A 23624-nucleotide genomic window follows, 5' to 3' on the forward strand; every position below is an offset into this window, starting at 1 on the left:
CTTTAGCTGTACTGACTGCACTACATTTGGGAACCAAGGTAGCACTGGGCCTGTGGCTCACAGCAGTAACATTCTAAGATAAATCCTCTGTATCACCAAGGCTTTATGACACTGGCAGAATGAACCAGCCTTCTTCCGGTAATGGGTTCTCCAGCCAACTTGGTGGCTTTAACTACACACACAGATGTTAACATCTGCCAGAAACTGTATCACTTCCTCTTCCATGAAAGCAAGAGAGATGATTAGCATTCATTGCTGGACTTCAGCTGACCTCCTTTTTCTGTATCTAAAGATGGACTGTAAGAAAGGAGACAGACTCTTTAGCAGGGTCTGTTGTGATTGGACAAGAGGAAATGGTTTCAGACTAAAAGAAGGGAGATTTATATTGGATATAAGCAAAGATTTTTTCTACAATAAAGATGGTGAGGCACTGGCACAGGTTGCCCAGAGAGGTGGTGGGTGCCCTGTCCCTAGAGACACCCAAGGTCAGGCTGGACAGGGCTCTGAGCACCAGATCAGCTGTAGGTGTCCCTGTTCAGCACAGGGGAGTTGAACCAGATAGTCTTGAAGGGTCCCTTCCAATGATTCTATGAACACCTAGAGCAGATGCATGACAGTGCCTATTCCCACTTCCCTAACAATGAGGAAACCAAAGAACACTGGCAGTCTCTCCCTTCTGAGCCCATCACCCAGGCCTGCACACATGGAGAGTGAAGCTACTGCGGGTGCAGCGCTTTCTGTTCCTCGCAGCTCACAAAATCTCATCCGCATTCCAGGTCCTTCAGCCATCACCAGGGCCTGTAGGGATGTGAAACCATCTGGCAGGCAGTGGTCAAATATCCTGCTGAAGTGTAATTTCCCTTTCTACAACAAAATTAAGAAAGGGGAAATTCTTTGCAATCAATGCTAGACTGAAAAAAAAAATGACGGGCCTTGAAGCTATTTTGGCATGGCATTCGGCTCACCCTTCTGCGTGTCCAGAGAAGGACAATGAAGCTGTGAAGGGCCTGGACACAAATCTTACAGGCAGCAGCTGAGGAAGCTGGGATGGCTCAGTCTGGACAAGAGGAGGCTCAGGGAAACCTTATTGCTCTCTGCAACTGCATGAAGGGAGGTTGCGCTGAGGCGGGGGTCAGCCTCTGCTCCCAGTAACAGCAATAGGGTGAGAGAGAATGGCCTCAAGTTGCAGCAGGGGAGGTTCAGGTTGGACATCAGGAAAAAGGTCTTCTCCAAAAGAGCGGTGATGCAGTGGCACAGCTGCACAGGGAGGTGGTGCGGTCACCGTTCCTGGAGGTGCTCAAGAACCGTGGGGATGTGGCACTGGGGAACATGTGGGCACGGTGGGGTGGGCTGGGGTTGGATTGGGTGATCATAGTGCTCTTTTCCAATCCTGAAGATTTCGTGACTCTGCACCCTCACAGCTTAGTGGCCAAATGAAGCGCAGATCATGCCCAGAGCCCACCAGAGTTTTCCCTGGCCCTAAACCACAGGACTGCCCAGCTCCCTGCAGGCAGCGCTGAGCAGAGGTGACTGACCGAGCGCGGACAGAGGATGAAGTCCCCTCAGAGGCCACCGGGCACCCCCGGCCGGCCCGCCGCCCCGCAGTCCCCTCCCCGTCGAACTGGAAACCGCGGGGGTGCCCGGCCCGTGAGCTCGGCGAAGGGCGAGGCGGTGCCGCGGCCCGCATGGAGCCGCCGGCGGAGGGCGGCAGCGAAATGGCGGCGGCGCTAGGGGCCGCCAAGCGGGCGCTGCGAGCGGAGCTGCGGCACAGACTGCGGGCCCTGGACGCGGCGGAGAAGCGGCGGCAGTCCCGGCTGCTGAGTCGCAAGGTGGGTGCTTCCAGGAAGAGCGGAACCCGGAGGCGGGGGGAGGGCTGCGGGCATTCCACGGGCCGGAGGGGTGAGCTCGCGTTCACCCTCCGCTCCTGGAGCGCTACGAGGAACGAGCTCTTCCCTTCCTTCTGCCGGCGGCCGGGATTGAAGGCCGCTGTGGGAAGCGCTGCGTGCTGGGAGGCGGTGAGGCTGCAGGCGAGCTTTGCGACAGAGCCCAAAGCAACGGGGTTTTGCGGCGGGCGTTCAGCTTGCCTTTGTCGCATCGCTTTCGCTGTGCACCCAGCAAAGCGCATCTGAAAACTTTGCGACCGACTGATTGCGGCCTTTTGGCTGTCGTTTCCCGTTCGTGCCTTTCAGCGTGCTTCTTCCGTGCAATTCTATTCCTAATGTAATTTCCATACTTTAAAGCTACCGGGCAGGGCTCACCTCACCCGTGTCCTGGCACAGCGTGGTGCCAGCCTGTGCTTTTTGGAATTTCTGTTTGCATTTGGGTGACTGAATTTTTATATTGCTGCATTTTATCATTTTAATAAACAGAATAAAAAGATATGCAGTCGCTGTGTGTAATAGAACACAGCTCTATTTTCATCTTTTTTTTTTTTTTTTTTGCAGCACCAGCATGTACATATAGATGATCTACATTTATATATTTATTTTCCTGCCAAAGGACCTGAAATCATTTTATAAGCTTCACTTAATAGTGATGTGCAGCCACTTCATGACATAACAGCACAGAAACTTTAGGACAGGTTGAACTAGAACTCATATATGCTTTTTTTTTATTATTATTTCTTTCTTTCTTCTTTTATATATGTAATGTCCTACTAAAATATGTTTACACTGTAGTAATTTCACATCCTATCCTTAAATTCCAGTTTTTCGGAACACCGTCCGAAAATGCACAATTCTTGGCCAACCTTATAAGCACCCAGGCCACGTAGTACAGAATAGTTGGAGCCCTCAGCCTTGGTCTGACCACAGCTGATGCACTCAGCAACAACACACTTATTCTCAGTAGTGGGAACATGTCAAATGTAAAGCTTTTGTTTTACTTAAAGGAAGGCTGGGGAAACATGACAAATTCATGCCACCATGACATTTTACTAGTATGACACAAGTTGAAAGTCTTGAGCTTTCTTCAGACAGGATGGCATTCTGCAGTGACAGAAAACAGTCAACTTCCTCATGGGAAAGCGATGCAATAGACATGAAGTTTTGGAGAGTGCTGAGAAAATACTTGGAACAGCGTGAGGCTCAACATGCAGCTTTATAATACACACCAGAAATGGCAGCTAATAAAAGCGAGCACATTATTCTATAGCACCTGAACAATATTTTTCGAAGCAAAATCTCATCTCAAAATGATCTTTAAGTTCAAACTGAAATTGCTATGCTAGCTGGCGTAGCCACTGGTGTTTAATTAGCTTCTGGATGACTATTCTTTTTTAATGTGCACATTCATGATTGAAGTCATGCTGTTTGCATGCTCTGATTCTGTGGTAATAGCCATCAGCGGGTGAGCAAAGGGCACATAATATTTTTTAAGCGTGGAAATTTTTTCAGTCTTCTCAGAAACTACTCAGAGCAGCTTCATCTTCACATTTCTGAAAACATCAGAAATTTTGTCTTCCTGGTAGCTTGTGGTTTTACATCTCCAACCTCATTTCTTTCTGTACTGCATAACCAATGCGTTGGACATGCCAGAACACATTTGGCCTGTATGGTGCCCACAGCACCACTTTGTGTGTTTCAGTTTCTCTGTTTTCTAAACCCATGAGAAGGTGAGGGAGCCCCTCAGTAACATGAATTGCAGGCTGCAGACAGTGCTGTGATTCGACTCAGTAGTCAGTTCTTTCAAACAAAGGCTAGCACGGAGATTCTGTTGTTTAAGAGCTTACTAACTTAGTTGGAAGAATCCATGGGTAAGGTTGGGTAGATTACAAAGAGGAATAAAGTACACTTTTGAATTGCTAGGTGCTTCTGTCGTCAAGCAGAACATTACCATAATTAGGGCTGGAGAATCTCATTATATCTTACCTTACAAAAATATGTCCGTCTTTGGATACTTTACCTGGGTTTGTAACTGGGGTGCAAGAAAGAAAGAATAAAAAGGAATGAGAACCAATTTTGAAACTCAGATATTAGCATATCTTTCTCCAAAAAGTGCAAGGGCTAAAGCTCAGAAGGGCAGTTACCCTGAGGTTAGGCAAACACAGAGGATTTGCTCTTCTCTGTTCGTAGATAAGCACTGTTTCTCAGTTTTTGACAGATGTCTGGAAGTCTGTAGAAGTATAAATCACATTTAATTCACAAGGGACCCATTTGTATTTGTTTTGTAATAAACTAGAAAAGGAGAAGACAAGCCTTTAAAAAAATCCTCACAAATTTTAATATGGGATTTAATCTGGAATTGGGCAGAGACACAGAGAGGTATGAATCTGTTAACGCTTTTTCACCATATTCACTGCTTTTTATTTTCCTTCCTACATTCAATCTTTCATAAGTCCAGCGCAAACAACCTCCTGAAAAAAATCAAGAACCAACAAGGCCATCTTTCCTTCAACCTCTGAAAAACATACAGTAATAAGATTACTCATCACAAGCAGGTGATGTTTGTAGCTGTGTATCTAAATTTGCTTTTGGAAAGGCATTCCAGATTAACAAAAGAAAGGCCTGGTCTTTTAAGACTTTGAGCTCTGCGGTCAACTGCTCTGATGCATATTTTCTTTTGGGTTATTGTAATCAATGCGCTTCTCATTAAGTCCAGGTCCAGTTATGAAGCACAGCATGCAAAAAAAAAAAAAAAAACAGAATTAAAGGAATGCAAAAACCTCGTGTATAAGCTGGCAGTTCTGACCTGCTTTATTTATCCCCAGTGATGCTGGGTATTTAAGGATACAGGTGCTGTATGGCATAAGTATTTGAAGGGTCTGGACTGACTCCAAAGTTGTTTTTTGATAGTCTCAATCTGTTTTATTTTTATCTGGGTACAGAAATTTGCTTATTTTGATTTTGCTGATGGTAGAAGTGCTGGAACAGGAAACAAAGTCATTTTATTCTCTTTATGGTAATTTGTATCTCTACTTTTTCCAATGGGTATTTTCCTCCAGTGGTGTTTTTAATTAAAATAAAGTCAGTCTTTCTGTGAACTCTTCCTGAACTGATGATGGCAGTTTCCTTTATAGGTGATTGGGCATTCCAAGTACCAAGAATCCCAAAGAATTGCAATCTTTCTGAGCATGCCAGATGAAATCCAGACAGAAGAAATCATTAAGGACATTTTTAAGCAAGGCAAAGAATGTTTCATCCCACGTTACAAGCCTCACAGCAATCACATGGACATGCTGAAGTTGTCATCAGCTGAAGACATCTCTTCACTTACATTGACATCCTGGAATATTCTTCAGCCTAGTGATGATGACAGCGCAAGAGAGGAAGCTCTTGCTGGCGGTGAGTAATTTCATCGTACATCATAGGGTTGTTGAGCAGGAGCAGCCTGGTAGGAAATAATCTGATCACAAGAATTAAGTGCTTTGCTTTGGTCTTACATGTTTTGGTAGAGATGCTGAAGTCAACGTTAGCAGGTGTTACTTTCTCTTGCCTGTTTTTCACTGCTCTCTGCCACCACTGTCAGCAGAGCTGGCAAGAACAAGACTGGACAGTTGATCCAACTGAAATAAGTCCATCACTCCAGATAAATCATCTCCATGGTCCTGTTCCAGGGACAGGCCCAATGCAATCTTGGCAAGCACAGCATAGAGGCTCACAGAGGAGGCAGGAGCTTGCCAAGAGTCTCTTGAGCTGCCATTGAAAGTCATGGGGATTCACAGTTTCCAGATACACTCCGAGAACTTTAATTTCCACTGCCTGAAAAGTACAAAACTTTTCAGATGATGCCTATGGGCTGACATAAGAATTTTCTGAAATCTTTGATCCTGAAAATTGTATTGCATGGGTGAAGCACAGTGCTGCCCATGCAGAACAGTTTTCTGGACTGAGACCTTAGACTGAAAAATAAAGCAACTTGCTTGTAGGATTGGATAAATATCATAAACTTTTTTCAATCATTGCTCCCTTACATTTATTATTTATTTATTTTTTTAAATTTTGGTCTTACAGTAGCGTCTCAGACACTGGCTCTTCGTAGGGCTGAAAAGTTCACGTAGGTCTGCCTTGATCCCAAGATAACCTCTGTCTTTTACCATAAAATGCCCCAATTTCTAATGAATTGTAAACAGTCTTACTTTTTTTTGTCTGCATTAATTATTTTCACTCTTTTTATAAACAATAACATCATCCTGAAACATCTGCAGAATTTTTAAGTGGTATTAATGGAAAACATGCTGAGTGTGTGCTCGAAACCTCAGCCTGGGGAAATTTTCTCTAGACGGAAATTTACCATGCAGACAGCTTCCACACCTCACAGACTTACCAGCTTTTGAATGTTCAATACAGAAACATAAAATTTATATAAAGCTGTCTGGTTGAACTGGGCTTTGCGTTTGTTTTGGGATGCTAATGCACTTTCCCTGAACACGGTGCTTTAGACAAACATTGCTGAAAGCATTAGCTCTAGTACATAGTCTTCAATTATCAGCATTTTCACTGTGTTTGATTCCCTTTTCTTTTATTTATCATTACCTGTTCCTTAATCCAGAGTCCTGCCTGTCCGTGTCTGCAGTATAACTAGCAAGGGATTCGACTGCTTCATACAGCTGTGCTCTTTGCATTTAATATTTAGTACTGTTACTTGTTTTCCTATTGGTCTTTCATCATAAATTTGCAGGTATCAGTGGTATCTCAGAGCTTTTGAAGGTAACCTATAAAAAGTCCAGGGTTCTGTTGACTGGGGTTGGTCTAGATACTTGAAACAAGCTTTTGTACTGCCAAAGAGCTGCTGTTAGTTGAATTTAATAAGTCTCTTGCAGAGATCACAGAGTAAGCCCACAATTTTAATTGTAATGAGAGCAAGAATTACCTGGTGTAGAGTGCATAGGGATGGACTTCTTGGGGATACCTGTATGGGGCTGTGAAGATGGAGAATGCAGGAGCAAGCTGTGGTACCTGTTTATCTCTGGAGCTGCTCCATCCTCTGCACCTGGATCCGGGGATGGGCATAGAACAATACCAAGAAAGCTTGGTAACTTTTAAAATGGTACTTTGTTTTTATGACCAGCAGTTGTAACCACTGATGCACAGCCGCATCAGACTTGTCTGCCTAAAGCTTTAGTTTAATCTTTTGTACTCAGTAACAAAGGAGTAATTAATTCATTGTGGATTGGAAGTCAGACCCTAATCCTTTCTCCCTGGGTAGGTTTTGAAAACTATAAAGTTCATTTTTTTCCTGTATGGCATGGTTGGACACGTCTCAATCTTTCTCCACAGAGACAGACAGTGTCTTTCAGTGCCTCTTTAAAATACTTCTGCTACATTTTTATGTCAGTTATACCCATTGAGCTTTGGTACATTTGCAGGAATGCAAATCGTCTTGCTGCCACATTCATCCTCCATTGTTGGAATTATGCATGGATGAAACATTTATCTTTGTGATGTTATCAAATACTGTGGTGATCCAAGGCATTTACACTGATATCAGGAGATGACATGGTGTTATATTAGTAATGTTCCCGTTGCTTTCATAAGTTGCTGTGTAATTTCCAAGGAATACCCTGCAGGTACATAAATAAGTCATGTCACTACTGAGTGTATTCATTTTGCATGACAAAAAGCTTGAATTCAGATAATCCTTAAAACTTCTTTCCTTTTTGCAGGTATGGTTATTGTGAAGAATAGCTCAAATGTAAGGCTAAGTAAATTTCACATCAAGTTTCCTAGTCTTCAGTAGTACTCACACTCTGTGAGTACAAGGCACCAACCCTACCCTTTGAAGAAAGTCCTTTTTTGTTGGATCGGGATTTACCTGTTTTCATCTTGGCAGCACATGGTGTTATATATTGTTGGCACAGCAAAAGTCGCTGCAGTTTTTGTAGTGGATAGTCTGTTGTCTTCTCTACCTTGCATTGATAACTAGTATTCGTATGAAGAGTTCTTTCCTTCAGGCTAAAGGGACATGGTAACAAGTAACAAATGTGGAAGAAGTCCAGATATTTTGTATGGGGTAGGGATGTATATATGTGCATTACTCCGTTGATTTCTAGTTGTATCTGCTGAAAAATTCTCAACAACCTCTCAATTTCTCAATACATGCCCTTTCATTTGTTTATATCCTTGCCCACCTAAACTATAAACACATACTAGTATAGCATTTGCTAAAATAGTACTTTTGATGAAAGATCTCACCACAGTAACTGCTTGTGGGAGTATAGACACCTTGCACAACTTTGGAAGGAGTAAGTCAGATAACAAAAAGCAAACAGGGAGCACGGTTTTATGATTCTAACAGAGATTTGAAGGGTACTTCACCAGCAGCTCTCATCATAGTGTGGTTCAGCAGGCTGGACAGGGGTTTCCTTACTTGTATTATCAAGTATTATTTTAATCTGCCTTGAGAACTATAGGAAAAAAAAAAACAAACAAACAGATAAATTGGTCCTTGTAAGAATAGATTATTCTTCCTAGGTCTTGAAAACACTAACTGCATTCAACATGTCCATATGATAAAATGCCCCTATAAGGAAAAGCAATGGCAGATAACCCCCCAAAAAGTTGATGGTCACAACCCAGTTAAAGAAAGAATGAATTACTAACCCATCCCCAGGATCACATCTTACCAAATACACCAAAAGGAAGGATCTCCAGGTACAGATCCTTCCCTTGGGGCAGCCACCCCTTAAATGAGGCTTAGGGAGAGGTGGAACCTGGTTCCAGTTACACAGGTGAATTGCTTTCACCTGTGCTCCCTGGGCAGGCCGTGTACCTTCACCAGGTGCTCAATCACTGGTTCATTCCCATACAGCCCCTTTTCAAACCTATGGTTTCTTTGTGAACGTAATGTCTGCCTCCAGCCTCCAACTCTGTGCCCAAAAGTCCAAGTCTCCATCTCCAAGCATCCTTTCTGACCCAACTCCCTCTTTCCTCTTCCTCCCAGCCATAGGCTGTCATTTCGTGGGCAGCTGGGCCAACATAAATAGCTTCCCTCCACCAGAAAGGAGGACATCATGTGCTTTTTCTTCTTTCACTTGTCTGAGCCCAGACATACAAGATTCCTAGTCCCAATTTACTCATTTCCTTCCCCACTGGGCTGGCTGTTTCTTCATTGGCTTGGAAGAGTTCACTTTCTGTTAAATTTTCATTTTCTTCCGCTAAGCAGTGCAGAATTGCTTCTCAGGCATAGTTTGGTGATTGTTTTTGTTGATCACTGCAGTGTTAAATAAGCTGCTGCCCTCTCCTCCTTGCTTTCTTTCTCACTGTCCCCATCCCTCCTCTGTGGAGCAGTACATGTATCTGTACTGGGAACCTGGTCTAGAACCAGCCCACCACCAGTAAAAGGCTCTCCTCTTAGACAGGGCCTTGTGATATTTGGACTGCTGCAACTACAGGCTTGGTAGGGAGCTGGTGATGAGGGGTTGTGTAAACTGGTGGCTCGCCAGAAGAAACGCTAGTGAAACTTCAGTCATTTCCTTCCTTGTTTCAGTTCCCAGTCTTGCCCCAGTTCGACAGACTTTGTGATGGGGGCCCTCCTGGCTGCCCATGGCTTGGAGTCTGCAGGCTGGAAGGCCTGAGCTTGCAGCTCCAGCTCTCTCTGCTGGCTTTAGGAGTGTTCCTTCCCTGTAATTGCAGCATGCTCCTACCCCGGCCTCCCCATCATAAACTGGATGAAGAATATTTTCCTCCTGTCTGCCTGTTTGGGTTGGGATCTTTTAACTCAGATAAGTGACTGGATTGAGTTTGCCATGTGGCTGTGGGGCAGGCAGAATGGAGGGAATGTCCCATGTAAACTCGCAGTGGTTCCTGGAAAGTTGTGGGGCTGTCCATGTGTGGTATGGAGAGGGTGACAAGTGGAGGGACCCAGCATTAGCCCTGACAAATCTTTCCTGAGCCCGTGCAAACAGCAGGTTTTAACAGCATTTTACCAGACTGACTCAAATGGACTTTGGAAGGGTTATAGCCATGTCATTGACACAAAGGCTACTCTGATCAAGATTTCTTGCCTGAAAACATGGAGCTGCAGAGCTTTCCTGGGCATTTTTTGCTAGCTTTGTTCTCGGAAACCGATGAACCATTTTGTCTGAAATTAAAAAAAAAAAAAGAACAAAACAACCTCGCTTTGGCAGAAATACCCAGGCTGGAAAATGTCATTTGAAAATATAGCATCTTGTAATAATGGGCCATGCTGAATAAGCTGCAACTACTCTCCTGAAACATAAGTATTTTTGCTCCCAGAAATGAATGTATAAAGAACTAGACTTGTAATTTACTTTAGAGACTTCCAGAATTTTCAGTACTGGAAATTGGGTGACCTCCTGATTGCAGTATTTGTGTTGTACCTTCAAAATAATTAGTGAGATGCTAACTAGACAATCCACGATTTGGAATGTATGTTATTTATTAATAATAAAGAAAAATCCAAAGTTCAAACGAAGTGAGGAAATGCTAACATACGTCTAGCAATGATTTACAGCTGCTTTGTTTTCACATAAGCCTTGCATGCTAGCTTCTGAGGTTAGTTATATTTTGCTGTCCTTACAAACTGCAGAATACTTTGAGCCTTGCTGCAACATAAATGCCACCAACATGCTGGTAGCAGGGAAGTGTGGTGTACAAGAGCTACTTACCCTCACAAGGAAACACTGGCTTCATCTAGACTGCCATTCCAAGCAACCTCATGTGGTTTGAAATGATTCCAGAATGTTGATTAACTCTATTTTAAACTTTTCCATTAGGATCTGCCCTGCAGAAATGTGTTAGCCCTCAAAAGCTCGGTTTGACTTGTCACTGAATGCCACTATTGAGTCATACATTCACAGAGCTGCATGTGTTGACAGGACTGATGGTCTGCCTTGTGATGCTGTCGGTATTCTCAATCGTTCCAAATTTTAGCAAAGTTCTTTAGAAGCAGTGACAATACAATCTTAAGAAGAAGAGGTTTTACATACAGCTACAAGGTAAAATGGGATGTTAAAAGATAGATAATGGGTTAGGAGCCCTCTCCTGCCCAAAACAGAAAGCACCAGAAGTGAGAGGATTTTGAAAGATGAGGCCTATGGGAGATGAGAATCAAAAGGCAGTATGAAGAGAAAATGCCTTGCCTTGAAGCACAGAGGTCTAATAAGCTACTTCAGATCCATTAGAGGTAGTGGTTTGTACATGGAGGTTTAATTGAAGTATGCAAAATGCTGTTAATCATTCTGAAAAAAGGCGTGTAGTAAATAATACTCAGGGGTAACTGTGACATACTTAAGTGATATATGTTTCAATCTGCATATCTGGAATAAATGAAATACGGGTTTGTGGAAAGCAGACGCGATAAATATTGCTGTTTAGTAAGAAAAAATAAAAACACTAAACAAAATTGTAAAGCGATTGAGGATAGTGTTAGATTTTCCTTTCCTCTGGGAGTCTTGATTAAAACTTACACTACAATATATGTCAAGAGTTAGATTATAATTTAAAGTCTCTTTGTGCTGGTCATAAAAAAGAAAATCTGAAACCATAGGACGAAACAAAATTGAAAATCAAGGCTTAGTTCTTAATGTAATCTATTTTTTAATGAAATGATCCAAAGTTTGGATGAACTTCTGCGTGGAGACAATGAGCCATAGTATTTTGATACGCATAAGGAGAACAAATTCAGAGCAAGTGAGGCATTAACATTCTGGTGATGAGTCTGCTTGTAGAGAGAGAACACTCCCCACGCACAGTGCTGGGTCACAGCTCTGGGCATTCAGTCCAGCATCAGGAGTTTTACAAGGTGCAGGAAATCTCACAACTTCTACCTCTGTAGCAACAACTGAGATTTCTTCCTACCTCTGTACATGCAGGTCCTGACTTATTCCCTTACAAACAAGTTCTCTTTTCTGCTTTATCTGTATGCACTCTGGTCGTGCCTATAAGCATCTAATGTTATTTGTATTAAGCCCTTGGCTCTGCAGCCTTCTGACAGCAGCGAGTTGTACTCAGTCATAATATGAAACATTATGTTCCCTGTTACATTAATATTGTATTATGTTCCTATGTTATGTGAAATACTATGTTCCTTGTGTTCAATTTAAATTTGCTGCTTTCATTTCAAGCGATACCTCATTCTTCTGTGATGAGAAGTAAATAAGGATGTTTGATTTACTTTCTCTTTATTATTCATTGCTTAGTTAAGCCTGTATTATAACAATAGCATTTTTTTCTTTGCCAAGTATTTTCTGTTTTCTTATTCTCATATGAAAGCTTTCCTACATCTGTAGCACTTCCACCCACTGGTCTGTCAACCTTTGCGATTTCTCTGTGTTATTTTGGAGAAAAGATGCCTGAGATACCATTTTATGCCTAGATGAATAAACATTGTGAAATATGTGTAATGACAGTGTATTAGTTAATTCCTTCTGTACGTACCATATCACTGCTTTCAAATCAGCTAGCTGGGTAGGTCTTTTTTGGTGGTTTCCACACAGGTAACCCACAAGTACAAGTTGTTACACAAATGCCTGTTACGTTATTCCAGCTCTGTAAAATAGACCAGAGGTAATCTTAAATTATTCTGCATAGTGTGCCCCCTAACAAGAAACACTAGGAAAAGACGTGCTTGGAAAAATAAGTGTTTCAGGGTTTGGAGCCAGCTGTGGTAGCAACTGCTCCCCCCAAGGTTTCTGTGCATTTCAACCTTCAGCTGCAAGATGTGCGATACCATCTCCAGGACTGGACCCCTCTCCCCTGTGGTGATGCCTTCCCTTCCTCTGGTGCTGCACAGCTGCCACAGCTCTCTTGAGACAGCCCTGTAACACCCCACACCCGATTTGCTACTTGAACACCCATACTTTTAGTTGAACTTCTCCCATTTCTTCTATTTGAAATGTGCCACCTGCAGAATTCTCCTGCAGAAGCTGGCAGCTGGAGGTGTTCTGTGGGGATGTTGCACTGAGGGACATGTGGGCATGGTGGGGTGAGTGGGGTTGGACTTAATGATCTCAGTGGTCTTTTTCAACCTTAATGATTCTGTGATTCTCTGCATGGTATGATTACAAAGAGTCTCTGTCTTTGAAAGATTTTGGGGAAAACAACTCTGAGATGGGAAAGTTGATGCGTCTCTGTGTCATCACTTTGTAATGTCCTTTGATATCCTTTCATCCTGAATTTCCCTGGTGTAAACTAAACCATGAACACTGTGATTTAATTTTAACACTATGTCTGTGCAGGGTATCCTGCAGTGAACCTGGAGGTCTGAGAGTTCTATTATGCTATGGCTTTTTGCTTATGTAAAGTTCATTAAGGCTTTAAAAGTGCTTTTCTTTGTAATTTTAATTGTCACATCCACATTTGCCTTCTTGCAAAAAACATTCTCCTTGCACTCAGGAAAACAACTAAAAAGATTACTCCTGTAATCAATTAAAGTCGATACGGAACTAAAGTCAACATAGGCACAGGCTTTAAATTCACTGCATGTGACTCTAAAGTGTTTTGTTTCAGAGTGCTAATTTCGCTACAGAGTGAATAGTAGCACTGTCATTTTCTTTATCCTGTTTCCTGGATACAAGAGTCTTTCAAAAGCAAATAAGAGGTTGGGTTGTTTTGTGGAGTGTGGCATGAGTCTGTGTAACAAATTAGTACAGGGGAAACTCAAACATGGAGGTATCTTTAGCTGCATGAACTAACCCAGACTGATTTTTGTCTCCTTTTATTTTCCTTTTTGGAAAGGAGGAGGGGACACCAAACTTACCTCTGTGCTTTCATCTGAATAATTTGGAGGACACCTTTTCCTGCTGGTCACCTGTGTGTTTGGCCATGTGGATTGTAGATGCAGTTTGGTGAGAGAGCTGAGCCTGCTGGCTGGTGCCAGGAGGGCAGTCCTGCTGCCTTAGTCTTGCTTCCAGCTCTGTTCTCCTCTCATCCTCCCAGCTCTGGTCTCATCTCTGGTACTCACTGCTGAGCAGATTCAGCTCATGAATGCGGCACAGGATTACTATTTCCTCTTTTTTCCCTAGCATTGGTTTTCTGCCAGCTTGTTGGGCTCTGAAGCCAGGTCAGCACTTTTTCTGTTACAGAAAAATTGTCTTCCTGGCACAGGTAATTCCTGCTCTCTTTGCTGAGATTCAAAATACACTGTCAACTCCCAGTGCAGTGGGAAATCCCACGGACCTGGCAGGGAGCCATTGGCTTCTGGGGAGCAGGAATTCCTTGCAGCTGTTTCACGGTATGAGGATAACTCTTGGTCTTCATTTTGGCATCCTAACTGTGCTTATTTCCTGCTTGTGATGGCTTTAGTGCTTATGGGATGGGAATCAGCTTTTGGGTGTAGATGGAGGGCAAATTGCTGTCCAGGAGTAATGTGAAGTCCTTTGCCGGCAGGTGTCAGTATTCCATAGGTTTACTGTGGAGCACTGATGACATTTAGGCTGTTTTCCTATAATTGAAGTCTCATCCCCGCATTGTCACACACATAGGAGAGAGCAAGTGCTCCAAACCAGCATCTCTGGATAATCAGCGCAACTGGAGTGAGGGAGGTAGAGAATTCCAAGGATGTTTGTGGTATCTTTTAAGCTGTGCAAGCTTAAAAGACCCAAAATCTTGTGATGGAAGAAGCTGGATTTCTCAGCTGCTGTGATGTTAACATGTTTGACACTAACAGTGAAGATGCCATTACCTACAAACCAGCTGACTCTACCTGCTCAGCAAACTCTGCCAGTAAGCATGCCTAATGTTTCTGTCAAGTGATGTAGCTCCTTGCAGGTTTCTACACAGCTGATGTCTTAGCTGTTTGTATTTAACAAGCAATTTGGAGTATGTTTTGAAAGACTATCTGCTGACTGAGTCAAAGAGGTTGGAAATATTGATAGTGATACATGATGTGTTGAAAAAAAATCCCCAAATGATTCACTTCTGACATATTTTAATTTAAAAATAGCCAGACAGCAGAAAGCAAAAGAAGAACAAGAGTGAAGAAATGAAGTGCACATGTACATGTGTCAAATGTAAGTGTTTAAAATATTTAAATAAGTCCTTAGTTAATCATTATGTTAAAAGTAGCTGATAAAATCTTGAAGAATCTCACATAAGTACACATTGAGATACACAAAGATTCTCATGTTTTAGCAGAGTTCCAGCAATCCCAGCATAAACAGTTCATGCACCAATGCCTTGCGAGTTTCTCTGAAGGAGTAGCACTGCAGTTGGCATTTACTGGTTTAACAAGATGTGTTGATGTGCTCTAAAAAAGCTGTAAGGCAGTTTGTCTTCTCTTTGAGTTGTTCCTTTGTACGTCTTGCTTCAGAGCATTGTGGTGCTTTACAAACAAAGGAGAACCCAGGTGCCACCAATCCTTAGGACCAAAAATCTTTTGTTTCCAATGCTTTCCCAATCAAATCATTCCAACTGTGCTCAAGTATCTGAATGTCAGGAATAGATAAGTAATTTTTCACAGGCTGGTAACTCAAACATTCTTAGGCAATGATTTTCTTTACTCTGAATTTGCAAGACCAGGCATTTTTGTAGGAGGCATTGGGTAATTATGGTTAATTTACTGTGCTTACGCCAGCCTGATGAATAATAGTGAAATAGAAAAGTACTTGTTCAAATTTTCTTTTGGGTAGACATTTGGCAAATGTTGAAAATGAGACATAGACCTCAGCTGACTGCGACTTAAACCTCAGGGGAAATGAGTATGATGGTTATAGTCTTACATAGCCTTCCCACATTGGGAGCCCAGCTAGAATTTGCAAGTCTTAGCCTTATACAGTAGCCTCACTGATGACACATGAAGAGATACTTCGGAGCAGAGCAGGTTTGTTTGTGCAGCACTGATGTACCACAACTGATGCTGTGCAGGGCCCTTAACCTCTCAAATGCATTGGCACTAAATTTTGTTTTAAATGAGTTCAGAATAGAAGGAAGGTGTTTACTTGACTGCAGCTTCATAGCACAGAAGCTGATCAGAAGGAATTATTAGTGTGTTTTGCAGGTTCAATAACAAGAGAGTAACTGCCGCTCCATTGTTTTAAACCTGTATGAGTGATGGCTAGAATGTGGCTTCTCAGGGAGAAGTATAAATATTTTATCACGCTGTAGTTCAGGAGGGCAAGTGTGAACCGTGAGACCAATGTTTCATGCTGACACAAAACACAGAATGGATGAGTAGACAAGTAAGTGCTGAGTTGCTCTGTGCTTGTTTGTAGATTCTGCTGATGGCTCTATTTTCTGCAAAATATTTTATCGAAGTAATAACAAAATAACAAATTGTTACTTTCAATATTAAGATTCATTGCCCAAGTCGAGCTAGTAGACCAATTACCTGTGGCACATGGATGGCAGAGCAGATAGGGTGTGTGTAGGTGTGCAAAAGATATTGGTGGGTGCGTCATAGTTGTGCATGGATTTAGATAAAATGTTGAGTAAGGGAGGCGTGTAGCAGAGAGATGATGTGTTTGAAACAAAAGGCAGTATTTTTCCAAAGGACAGGACACTTCCATCTGGAAGGAAGGACTGGGAGGTTAACAATCTCAGCAGTAGTGCAAGCGACACTCTGGGCATTCTGTAGAGGAAGGCTTAATGCCAGTCACAAAAAGAAAGGAATTTGTTTTTCTGTAGCAAAATTGAAATATTTACTTCTGTGGAATTGTTTCCCATGAGATCTAGTGATTAACCTAGACCACAGTGTGTTAGGTGCTCTGCAAATACAGAACCAGATGATGATCTGTGCCCTGTCCGTTGAGAAGCTAGCACCTACCGAAGAGGCAAGGCATAACTGTGCTGATGCTGATGGTAATTAAAGTTACCGTAATGATTCTGCCATTAATTAGAACTTTCTCAGCTATTACAACTCACTGGCCCATACCCTGCGTGTCGCCAAGGCTGGTACTTTCAATATTAAGATTCAGTGCTCAAGTTAATGTTCACTTCAAAGATGCAGCCTGTGGTTACTGTGTCCCTGGGATGGCAGTACTGCTGTTCCATCTCCGCTAGGACTGTCTGGCTGTGCAGGGGGATATACACGACCCACACCGTGGGTGGCAGCAGGCAGGTGAGGCTGACTCAGATCCAGGAGGTCGTGCTGGCTGCCTTCCTGGGACAAGGCCCCGGCAGCCCTTCCGTGACCCATACCTGTGCACTCTGATGGACCCTTCTGTAATTAACCATTGTCAAGAATACTTCAGAAAATGCCTCTTGGCATTTCAAATAGGAACATCAGAGTAAGGAGAGAAGTAATCAGGTGCAAGGAGAAAATCTTTCCCTGGGGAACAAATCAAACCTGATATCATCATAAAGGGTAATGAGAAATGCATTGCTGAAGGGAGGAAATTCACCAGCTGCCTAGAGGAATTGAAACTTTGTATTCCTATTTAAAACAGCTGAGAGAGAATACTAAAATTTTGGTCTGCTGGTTAAGTGGGGGACACGCAGTGTGCACACCTGCCTGTTGCGTGTAGTTTTGCCACGCATTTCCTGAGTCCTTGGCCCAGTCATTTCACTTTTCTGTGACGTAAGGTTTGTCTACATAGAATGTGTGTACAAAGTGTGCCTGCACAGCTATATGGCAGGTTCTGAAGCTGTGACTGAATACTGCTAAATAAATCAAGACCAAGTGGCACAGAGCAGCTCTGTCCCTACTACACAGAACTTGGCCTGTCTCGTCTCTTTTGGTCTCTCATAGTACCAGGCTGTGCTGGTACTTGAACAGTATGGCCGAGCTGTGATCCTGCAAATGAATTTGCTTTCTGGCCCTGCTTTATTTAGCTGTATAAATGAAAGCTGTGTGGCCATGTCAGCATGGCTGCGTGCCCACTTTGATAAGTCAGTGTATATTATTTCACACACAGTGCTACACAGTAGAAGGAGCTGTGGCCACAAGAGCTCATGTCACAGATACAGCGAGTATTAGGTGATTGTCATTGTAATTGCCAACCTTACTTGGATACCCTGTAAGCTTAATTAAAGTTTATAAGAAGCATTAGTATTCTCTTCATAGGAGACCTGGGCTAATGCAGTGTATTGCTGCCTGAGACTGTGTTCAGCCCTTAACATTCTGCAGACATTCTGTAAGTATTGCAGGAGGAGTGCAGATTACCTGCAGCAAAAGACCTCTTGACAGTGAGTGTACTGTGAGTGTTGGTGTTCTCCCCTGGGCTCCTGGTGTACGGTCACAGGGATCCACAAGCCTTTAGTTAAGGACTGAAGGCACATGGGGGAGAGAAACATTACAAGTAGAGGGGCAGAAATAGGTGAAGATCACAAGGCCTCATTTACAGTGGCTATAAAAACTGATGGGGTGTCAGGAACAATGATGCCATTCCACAGAGTGAAAGTGAGAGAAGTAGGATGTGGGAAAGGAGCAAGCCTGCAGGGTATCCTGAGTGGCAACTTGTGATCCTGCAGGGCTGGAAGGCTGGTCAGTGTGAGGAGGGCACGTGCCTTTAGGAGTGAGATGTCCTTAGCCTCCCTTGCCATCCTGTTGATGTCTGCTTGCCACTGATAGTAATCTTACACGTCTGCAATCTTGGTCTCATCTGTGTGTCACCTCTCATCCTGTGACGGCTCTTCCTCCATGTCGCCGCAGGCACCACAAGAGGTTTTGTTGCTCCCCAGGTTATGTGGAGGGGAAGTGTTTTCTGCATGCAGCTTTCTGCCATTCAGTCTAGATCCCAGAGCTGGATTTTGGGGCAAATTCTTCTTGAAGTGCCTTCAGGCTCCGTGCAGGGCAGCTGTGTCAATTTCCTACTGAAAGTCTTGCTTGGTATTTTACTTAAGTCTTGTGCAGTGTGAGTTGTGTGGATATCAATCAGTGTGTTGTGAGTCAGAGTAAAGGCATTCAGTATCACAGTGCTCCAATGGAAAAAAAAAATATGAGGGTAACTGTTACAGCATTTACAGCATTGTTTTTCATAGTGAGATTTGCACAAGCTTGTTTGAGTTATTTGGCATAAAAATTCCATGATTGTAGAGGAAGCTGAGTCATTAAAACAGACTCCATTTCTCCAGAGAACCCAGAAGAAAACAGTGCTTTAATGCATCTACATTCACTCAAGTGTGCCCTGTGCTATCAGTTAAACGACACAGAAAATATATTTCTTCCCAGCACTGTTCCTGCCAATTCCTCCTTCCCTTAGTGCTTCCCTTGGCTTGCTTTTCTTCTGTCTGTGATATAGATGTAAAGAGAAATGGCACCTTTTTGCCTAGCAAATTTGCCCCTTGTGTACAATCCTACCTACCAGCAGTAGCAACTGCAAATGTTTTCTTCTTTTTGCCATGAGAGTCACATGGAGTGAAAAAAGCTCGAAACAATTGTATGCCAGAATGTGTTTCTTTCTGAGTATGGTTGATGCTTGGTACATACTGGTCCCTGGGCCACCTGAATGCCTCTGGATTGCCAGTGTGAGGCAAGTCATGGATAGAACAAGGAATAAGCACAGTATTAATTACAGGAGAGCTTGACATGCATAATCTCCGTTACTGATCATGCTAATCAGGAAAGACCAGTCGGTTCCTACATTTTAGTCCATAGAGCTGACAATTGGCAAATGTCAGTTTTTACTCACAAACTGAGATCTGTCATGGTACATCATGGTCTACGTGGTAATACCATAAAAATGGCATCTGTCTTCAGGGGAGACTGTATTTCCTCTCTGTTGCCTCTTTTCTTCTTTGTTTGTTATTCACCATTTGTCTTTCTTATGAAACAAAAGTTGACTGCAATGTGGTGAATCACCCGGGCTCCCTTTTACATCAACCAGTATTATTATGTAGCCTCTCCTTTGGCTAATTCCCTCTTTGTATTTCCTTGACCTTTTTTTAAAAAAAACACACTCTTGCTAACTGTATCATGCCAGCTTTATAAGATTAATCTTCTCTAAGGGTCTCTTACTGCATTGCCTTGCATATTTTATATCCGTGTTCTAATTTGGTCAGATCATGATGGATAGTTGTTCACATCAGTGACTCCTCTCTGAATGATGAGCAGTGGAAGGCAATCTCCAGGAGCTTGAGAAGCGTGTGCAAATGAGTTGGTCTTCCGTGCACTTTTAGTCTTACTCTTCCAAGTTGAGTTCAGAGTTGATACTTGGTCTCACTTGGGGTTCCCTGGAAACTGAAAAGCTCTGCTTAGCTCTGGTTCTTTCAGTACATGCTCCCATGTATCTCCTTGAATGCTGAGTCATGTTCTTCAACTGAAAGTGGTGAGAGCTGTGCAGTCCAAAATGGCAGTAGAAACTTGGTTTGGATGTAGGAAAAGCAGAAAAATACCTGATGCATCCCAGCTCTGGTAATGAAGCAGAAGGTAATTAGGAACATGCTTCTTAAGGTATTACTGTTCCTATAAGGAAGAAGCAGAGAATGCAGATGCAGCATTTGCTTTCTTTCCAGGCTCATATTAGCTGTGTTTTCGTCCATGCTAGCTTTCCTCTTCCATTCCTGACCTTCTTTCCTTCAGTGTCCGTCTGCTGCAGCAGCAAGTCATGCAGGATTTTATTTGCACTGTGAAACCAGTAAGTGATCTGTTCTGAGTTCAGCAGTCAGTACCAGGCCAGCCAAATTCATTTGTTCAGAGAATGTCCTTGCAAGATTTCTAACACCAAAAGAACAAGCTTTGTGTAAGGGATGGGAAGCATCAGAGTGGCTGCGACTGTGCCTGGTGGATGGATGCTCAGTGTGTCAACTCAATCCCTTTACATACCTGGCAAAGAACTTTCAGAATATATTGTCTTCAAACCTCTTTGGTTTTGGGAAGATGAGTGTTCAAAGGTTCGTGCTCTTTCTCACTTATGCGAGAGAGAGCATAATCTTTCTTCTCTCCTTCTTTATTCTTTTTCTATGTTTGTGGCAAATGTTGAAGTTCATTTGATTTTCTGATTCTTCCCGAATTTAATTTCTCTGAGTCCGATCTCTGTCTAGATTTATAGTCATAATTGTTTGTATTTGCAAGAGTGAGGTTGAAGTGATAAAATAAATTTGTTATAAGGTAGATTTTTTTCTTTCTAGCTTTTCAAGGTCTGATTATTTTACAGCTGAGCTAGTATTCAATTGATAAGATGAAAATGTAAATTTACAGGCTTAGCATTCAAGGTATTTTTCATCTGATCAAAGAAAGGGGAGCATTCTGCAAAACACAAAGCTAGCATTTTTGCTATGCATAAAATTATCTGGATGTAGTCCAGCCATCAGGAAATCCACATTGCATCCATTAATGTGTATTTTATTTTTCTACAGGTGGTCTTGACCTTATCTTCATGCCAGGCCTAGGGTTTGACAAAAAAGGCAACAGATTGGGAAGAGGGAAAGGATATTATGATACCTATCTTGGAAGATGTATGAAACATCCCAGTGGAAAGCCTTACACAATTGCCTTGGCATTTAGGGAACAGATTTGTGAATCTGTACCTGTGACAGAAAATGATGTCCAAGTAGATGAAATCCTTTATGATGACTGCTAGAAGTGCCCTGATACCATCCTGCCTTCAGAGTGACCAACCAAAGATTTCATGTCCATCAGTCAGAACTTTGCTAATAGTCATATATGATGCTGGAGGCAATAAAATACTTTGTCTTTGAGCAGCAAGAACAACAACAACAAAATACAACAATGTAAATGTGGTAATGGTATTGCAAATTGCATTGATTTGTTTCTAATTAACAAATATCTGTAGTGAATTCTTATTCTAGAAGCAATAGGAAGAAGAGTATATGACTATTAACTAAGAGTCATTTCTTCTCATCATACTTGTGAGGAACGAGCTACGTGATACTGCACAGTTTTATTTTTCCAGTTTCCAAGTGAACTGCCTACTGCTACAGAGAAGGCCTACAGCAAGCTGGGCTGAAAAAGGTGATTCCGAAAAAGTCTGAGCTGATTTTGCTGTATTCAAATAACACTGATTGTTTGCTTGGCTCTTTAAAGTGGTCTCACAATAAAAGGAGTATCTGCTAATAACAAAATTTCATGTTTATGACTTTTGCATATGTTTGCTTCTTTTGTCTCAATGTAAGATTGTCACATTGTCTCAGATGCAATCAGTGCATTCTCAATTATTTTGGCAAAATAATATTCAACGTTACTTCAACCTATGTAATTTTGTACAAGCCATTCAGAATATCCCATTGGGTTGAATGGAGGTTTTAACTTGTCCCTGTGCAGACAAAAGGGGCTGTGAGTGCAATACCTTGAGAGTGATGATGGGATGAAAGAGCCTGGCCCACCTTTAATATTGACCTGCTGGGCTTCCTACCAGTGTGTACAGAAAAGCTGCAACCTGAACATGGAGCTGACAGCAGTTTGCACTGTGGGCTGTGTAGTACAATGATGGTGATCAGACTTGGGCGTCTGTCGGTTCTGTATCAGAGTAGCTCATCCCACCAAATGAAAGAAGCATTTTCTCGCTTGGTGTGCTGCGAACTATGCAGGGTGAGAGGTGTTCATGGGTTGGGATGACAGTGTTGGTGCATGCAGCAAAGCAGCCTCCAGCTTCTCTCAGCTCTTCAGTGCTGTCAGCTGCACTGCCTTACAGGAGGCAGGCAGGCTCTTACAGTTCAAGACCTTTGGGGAATAAATGTGATGAGAGAATTGGACTGGTTTTGTTGTTTTTTTTTCACAGTTTCTGTCCTGGCAGTACTTTAATCCTTTCTTTATTTCTGAACTTCTCTTGGCATATGGAGAGCAAGAGAGAAAAGACGGGGCAGGTTTCATGCATAACAGGTCTGTCCGCAGGGCTGTTAGAGTTCACTGATCACATTAGGATGAGCCCTGTGCCATATGGCACTACCTGCCTTGGACATCAACAAAGCTATGCTGATGCCAGCATTTTTCACTGCAGAAACCAGGATCCCAATTCTGATAAATGTTTTAAATGCGTGTATTAAGTCCAGCTCTATTCAAGCAGCTACATCCATTTAGCCCACCAAAATCAGTGTGTTTTTACTGGTGCCCTCCCTCAAGGTCTAACCCTGGAGGCTTAGCACTGATCCTGAGACATGGTTCCATGGTTTTGGTAGTATGACTCTAAGCACGGCTGCATGAATGCTACACCAACTCCGGCACAAATCAGGAGACCACAGCAGCGTAAAAGAACATAACGAGATGCTAATGACCTCCTGCTGTTACATTCAAGCTGAGGAGAAGCTTGAATCAAGGGGAAATGGTTTCAAACTAAAAGAGGGGAGATTTAGATTAGACATAAGAAAGAAAATTTTACAATAGGGGTGGTGAGACACTGGCACAGGTTGCCAGAGATGTACTGGGTGCCCCAAGCCTGCCGAAACCGCAGTTCAGGCTGGATGGGGCTCTGAGCACCTGATCAGCTGTAGGTGTCCCTGCTCAGTGCAGGGGAGTTGGACCAGATGGCCTTTAAGGGTCCTTTCCAACTCAAATGATTCTGTGATTCCATAAGCTGTGATGGTTGGTTCTGAAGCTGCATATATAATTTTTTTTTACTATGTTTGATTAGAATGCAATGAGAAATAAATAGGGAGCTATTTAATACACCGCATCATCGGGAGCAAGAGATGCTGGCACAGTGTTTCTTGCCAGCCACTCCTGGATCAGAAGGAGATCATCACAGCCTCGCTGGCCAGAGGACCCTGGCTGATGGAGATAGCCCTTAACATTTGGCTGGTAGGGACAGTAAAACAATATTTATGTATATTATCCTGAGAATCATAGAGCTAAATAAATGTGACAGCTTTCATTTGGCACCCGAAGCTTGC

At 42.7% G+C, this 23624-nt stretch overlaps 1 protein-coding gene across 1 annotated transcript; it reads left to right on the top strand.

Annotated features, from left to right (window-relative positions):
- The first annotated feature begins 1538 nt into the window (after positions 1 to 1538).
- Positions 1539 to 21860, top strand: MTHFS (methenyltetrahydrofolate synthetase). Its single transcript, XM_085234372.1, has 3 exons — positions 1539 to 1829; positions 5018 to 5282; positions 21135 to 21860. Exons 1-3 carry the CDS (start codon positions 1686 to 1688, stop codon positions 21356 to 21358), a joined length of 633 nt encoding a protein of 210 aa, XP_085090498.1. The 5' UTR covers positions 1539 to 1685; the 3' UTR covers positions 21359 to 21860.
- The last annotated feature ends 1764 nt before the right edge of the window (positions 21861 to 23624 follow it).

This window comes from Meleagris gallopavo, chromosome 12, assembly GCF_905368555.1.
Source record: "Meleagris gallopavo chromosome 12, MGAL_WU_HG_1.1, whole genome shotgun sequence".
NCBI lineage: Eukaryota > Metazoa > Chordata > Aves > Galliformes > Phasianidae > Meleagris > Meleagris gallopavo.

Bases quoted from the DNA above. Each gene is read 5' to 3' on its own strand.
- MTHFS (XM_085234372.1), top strand. From the start codon at position 1,686: ATGGAGCCGCCGGCGGAGGGCGGCAGCGAAATGGCGGCGGCGCTAGGG. The intron at 1,830-5,017 runs GTGGGTGCTTCC...TTTCCTTTATAG, and splicing joins CCCGGCTGCTGAGTCGCAAG to GTGATTGGGCATTCCAAGTA. The intron at 5,283-21,134 runs GTGAGTAATTTC...ATTTTTCTACAG, and splicing joins AGAGGAAGCTCTTGCTGGCG to GTGGTCTTGACCTTATCTTC.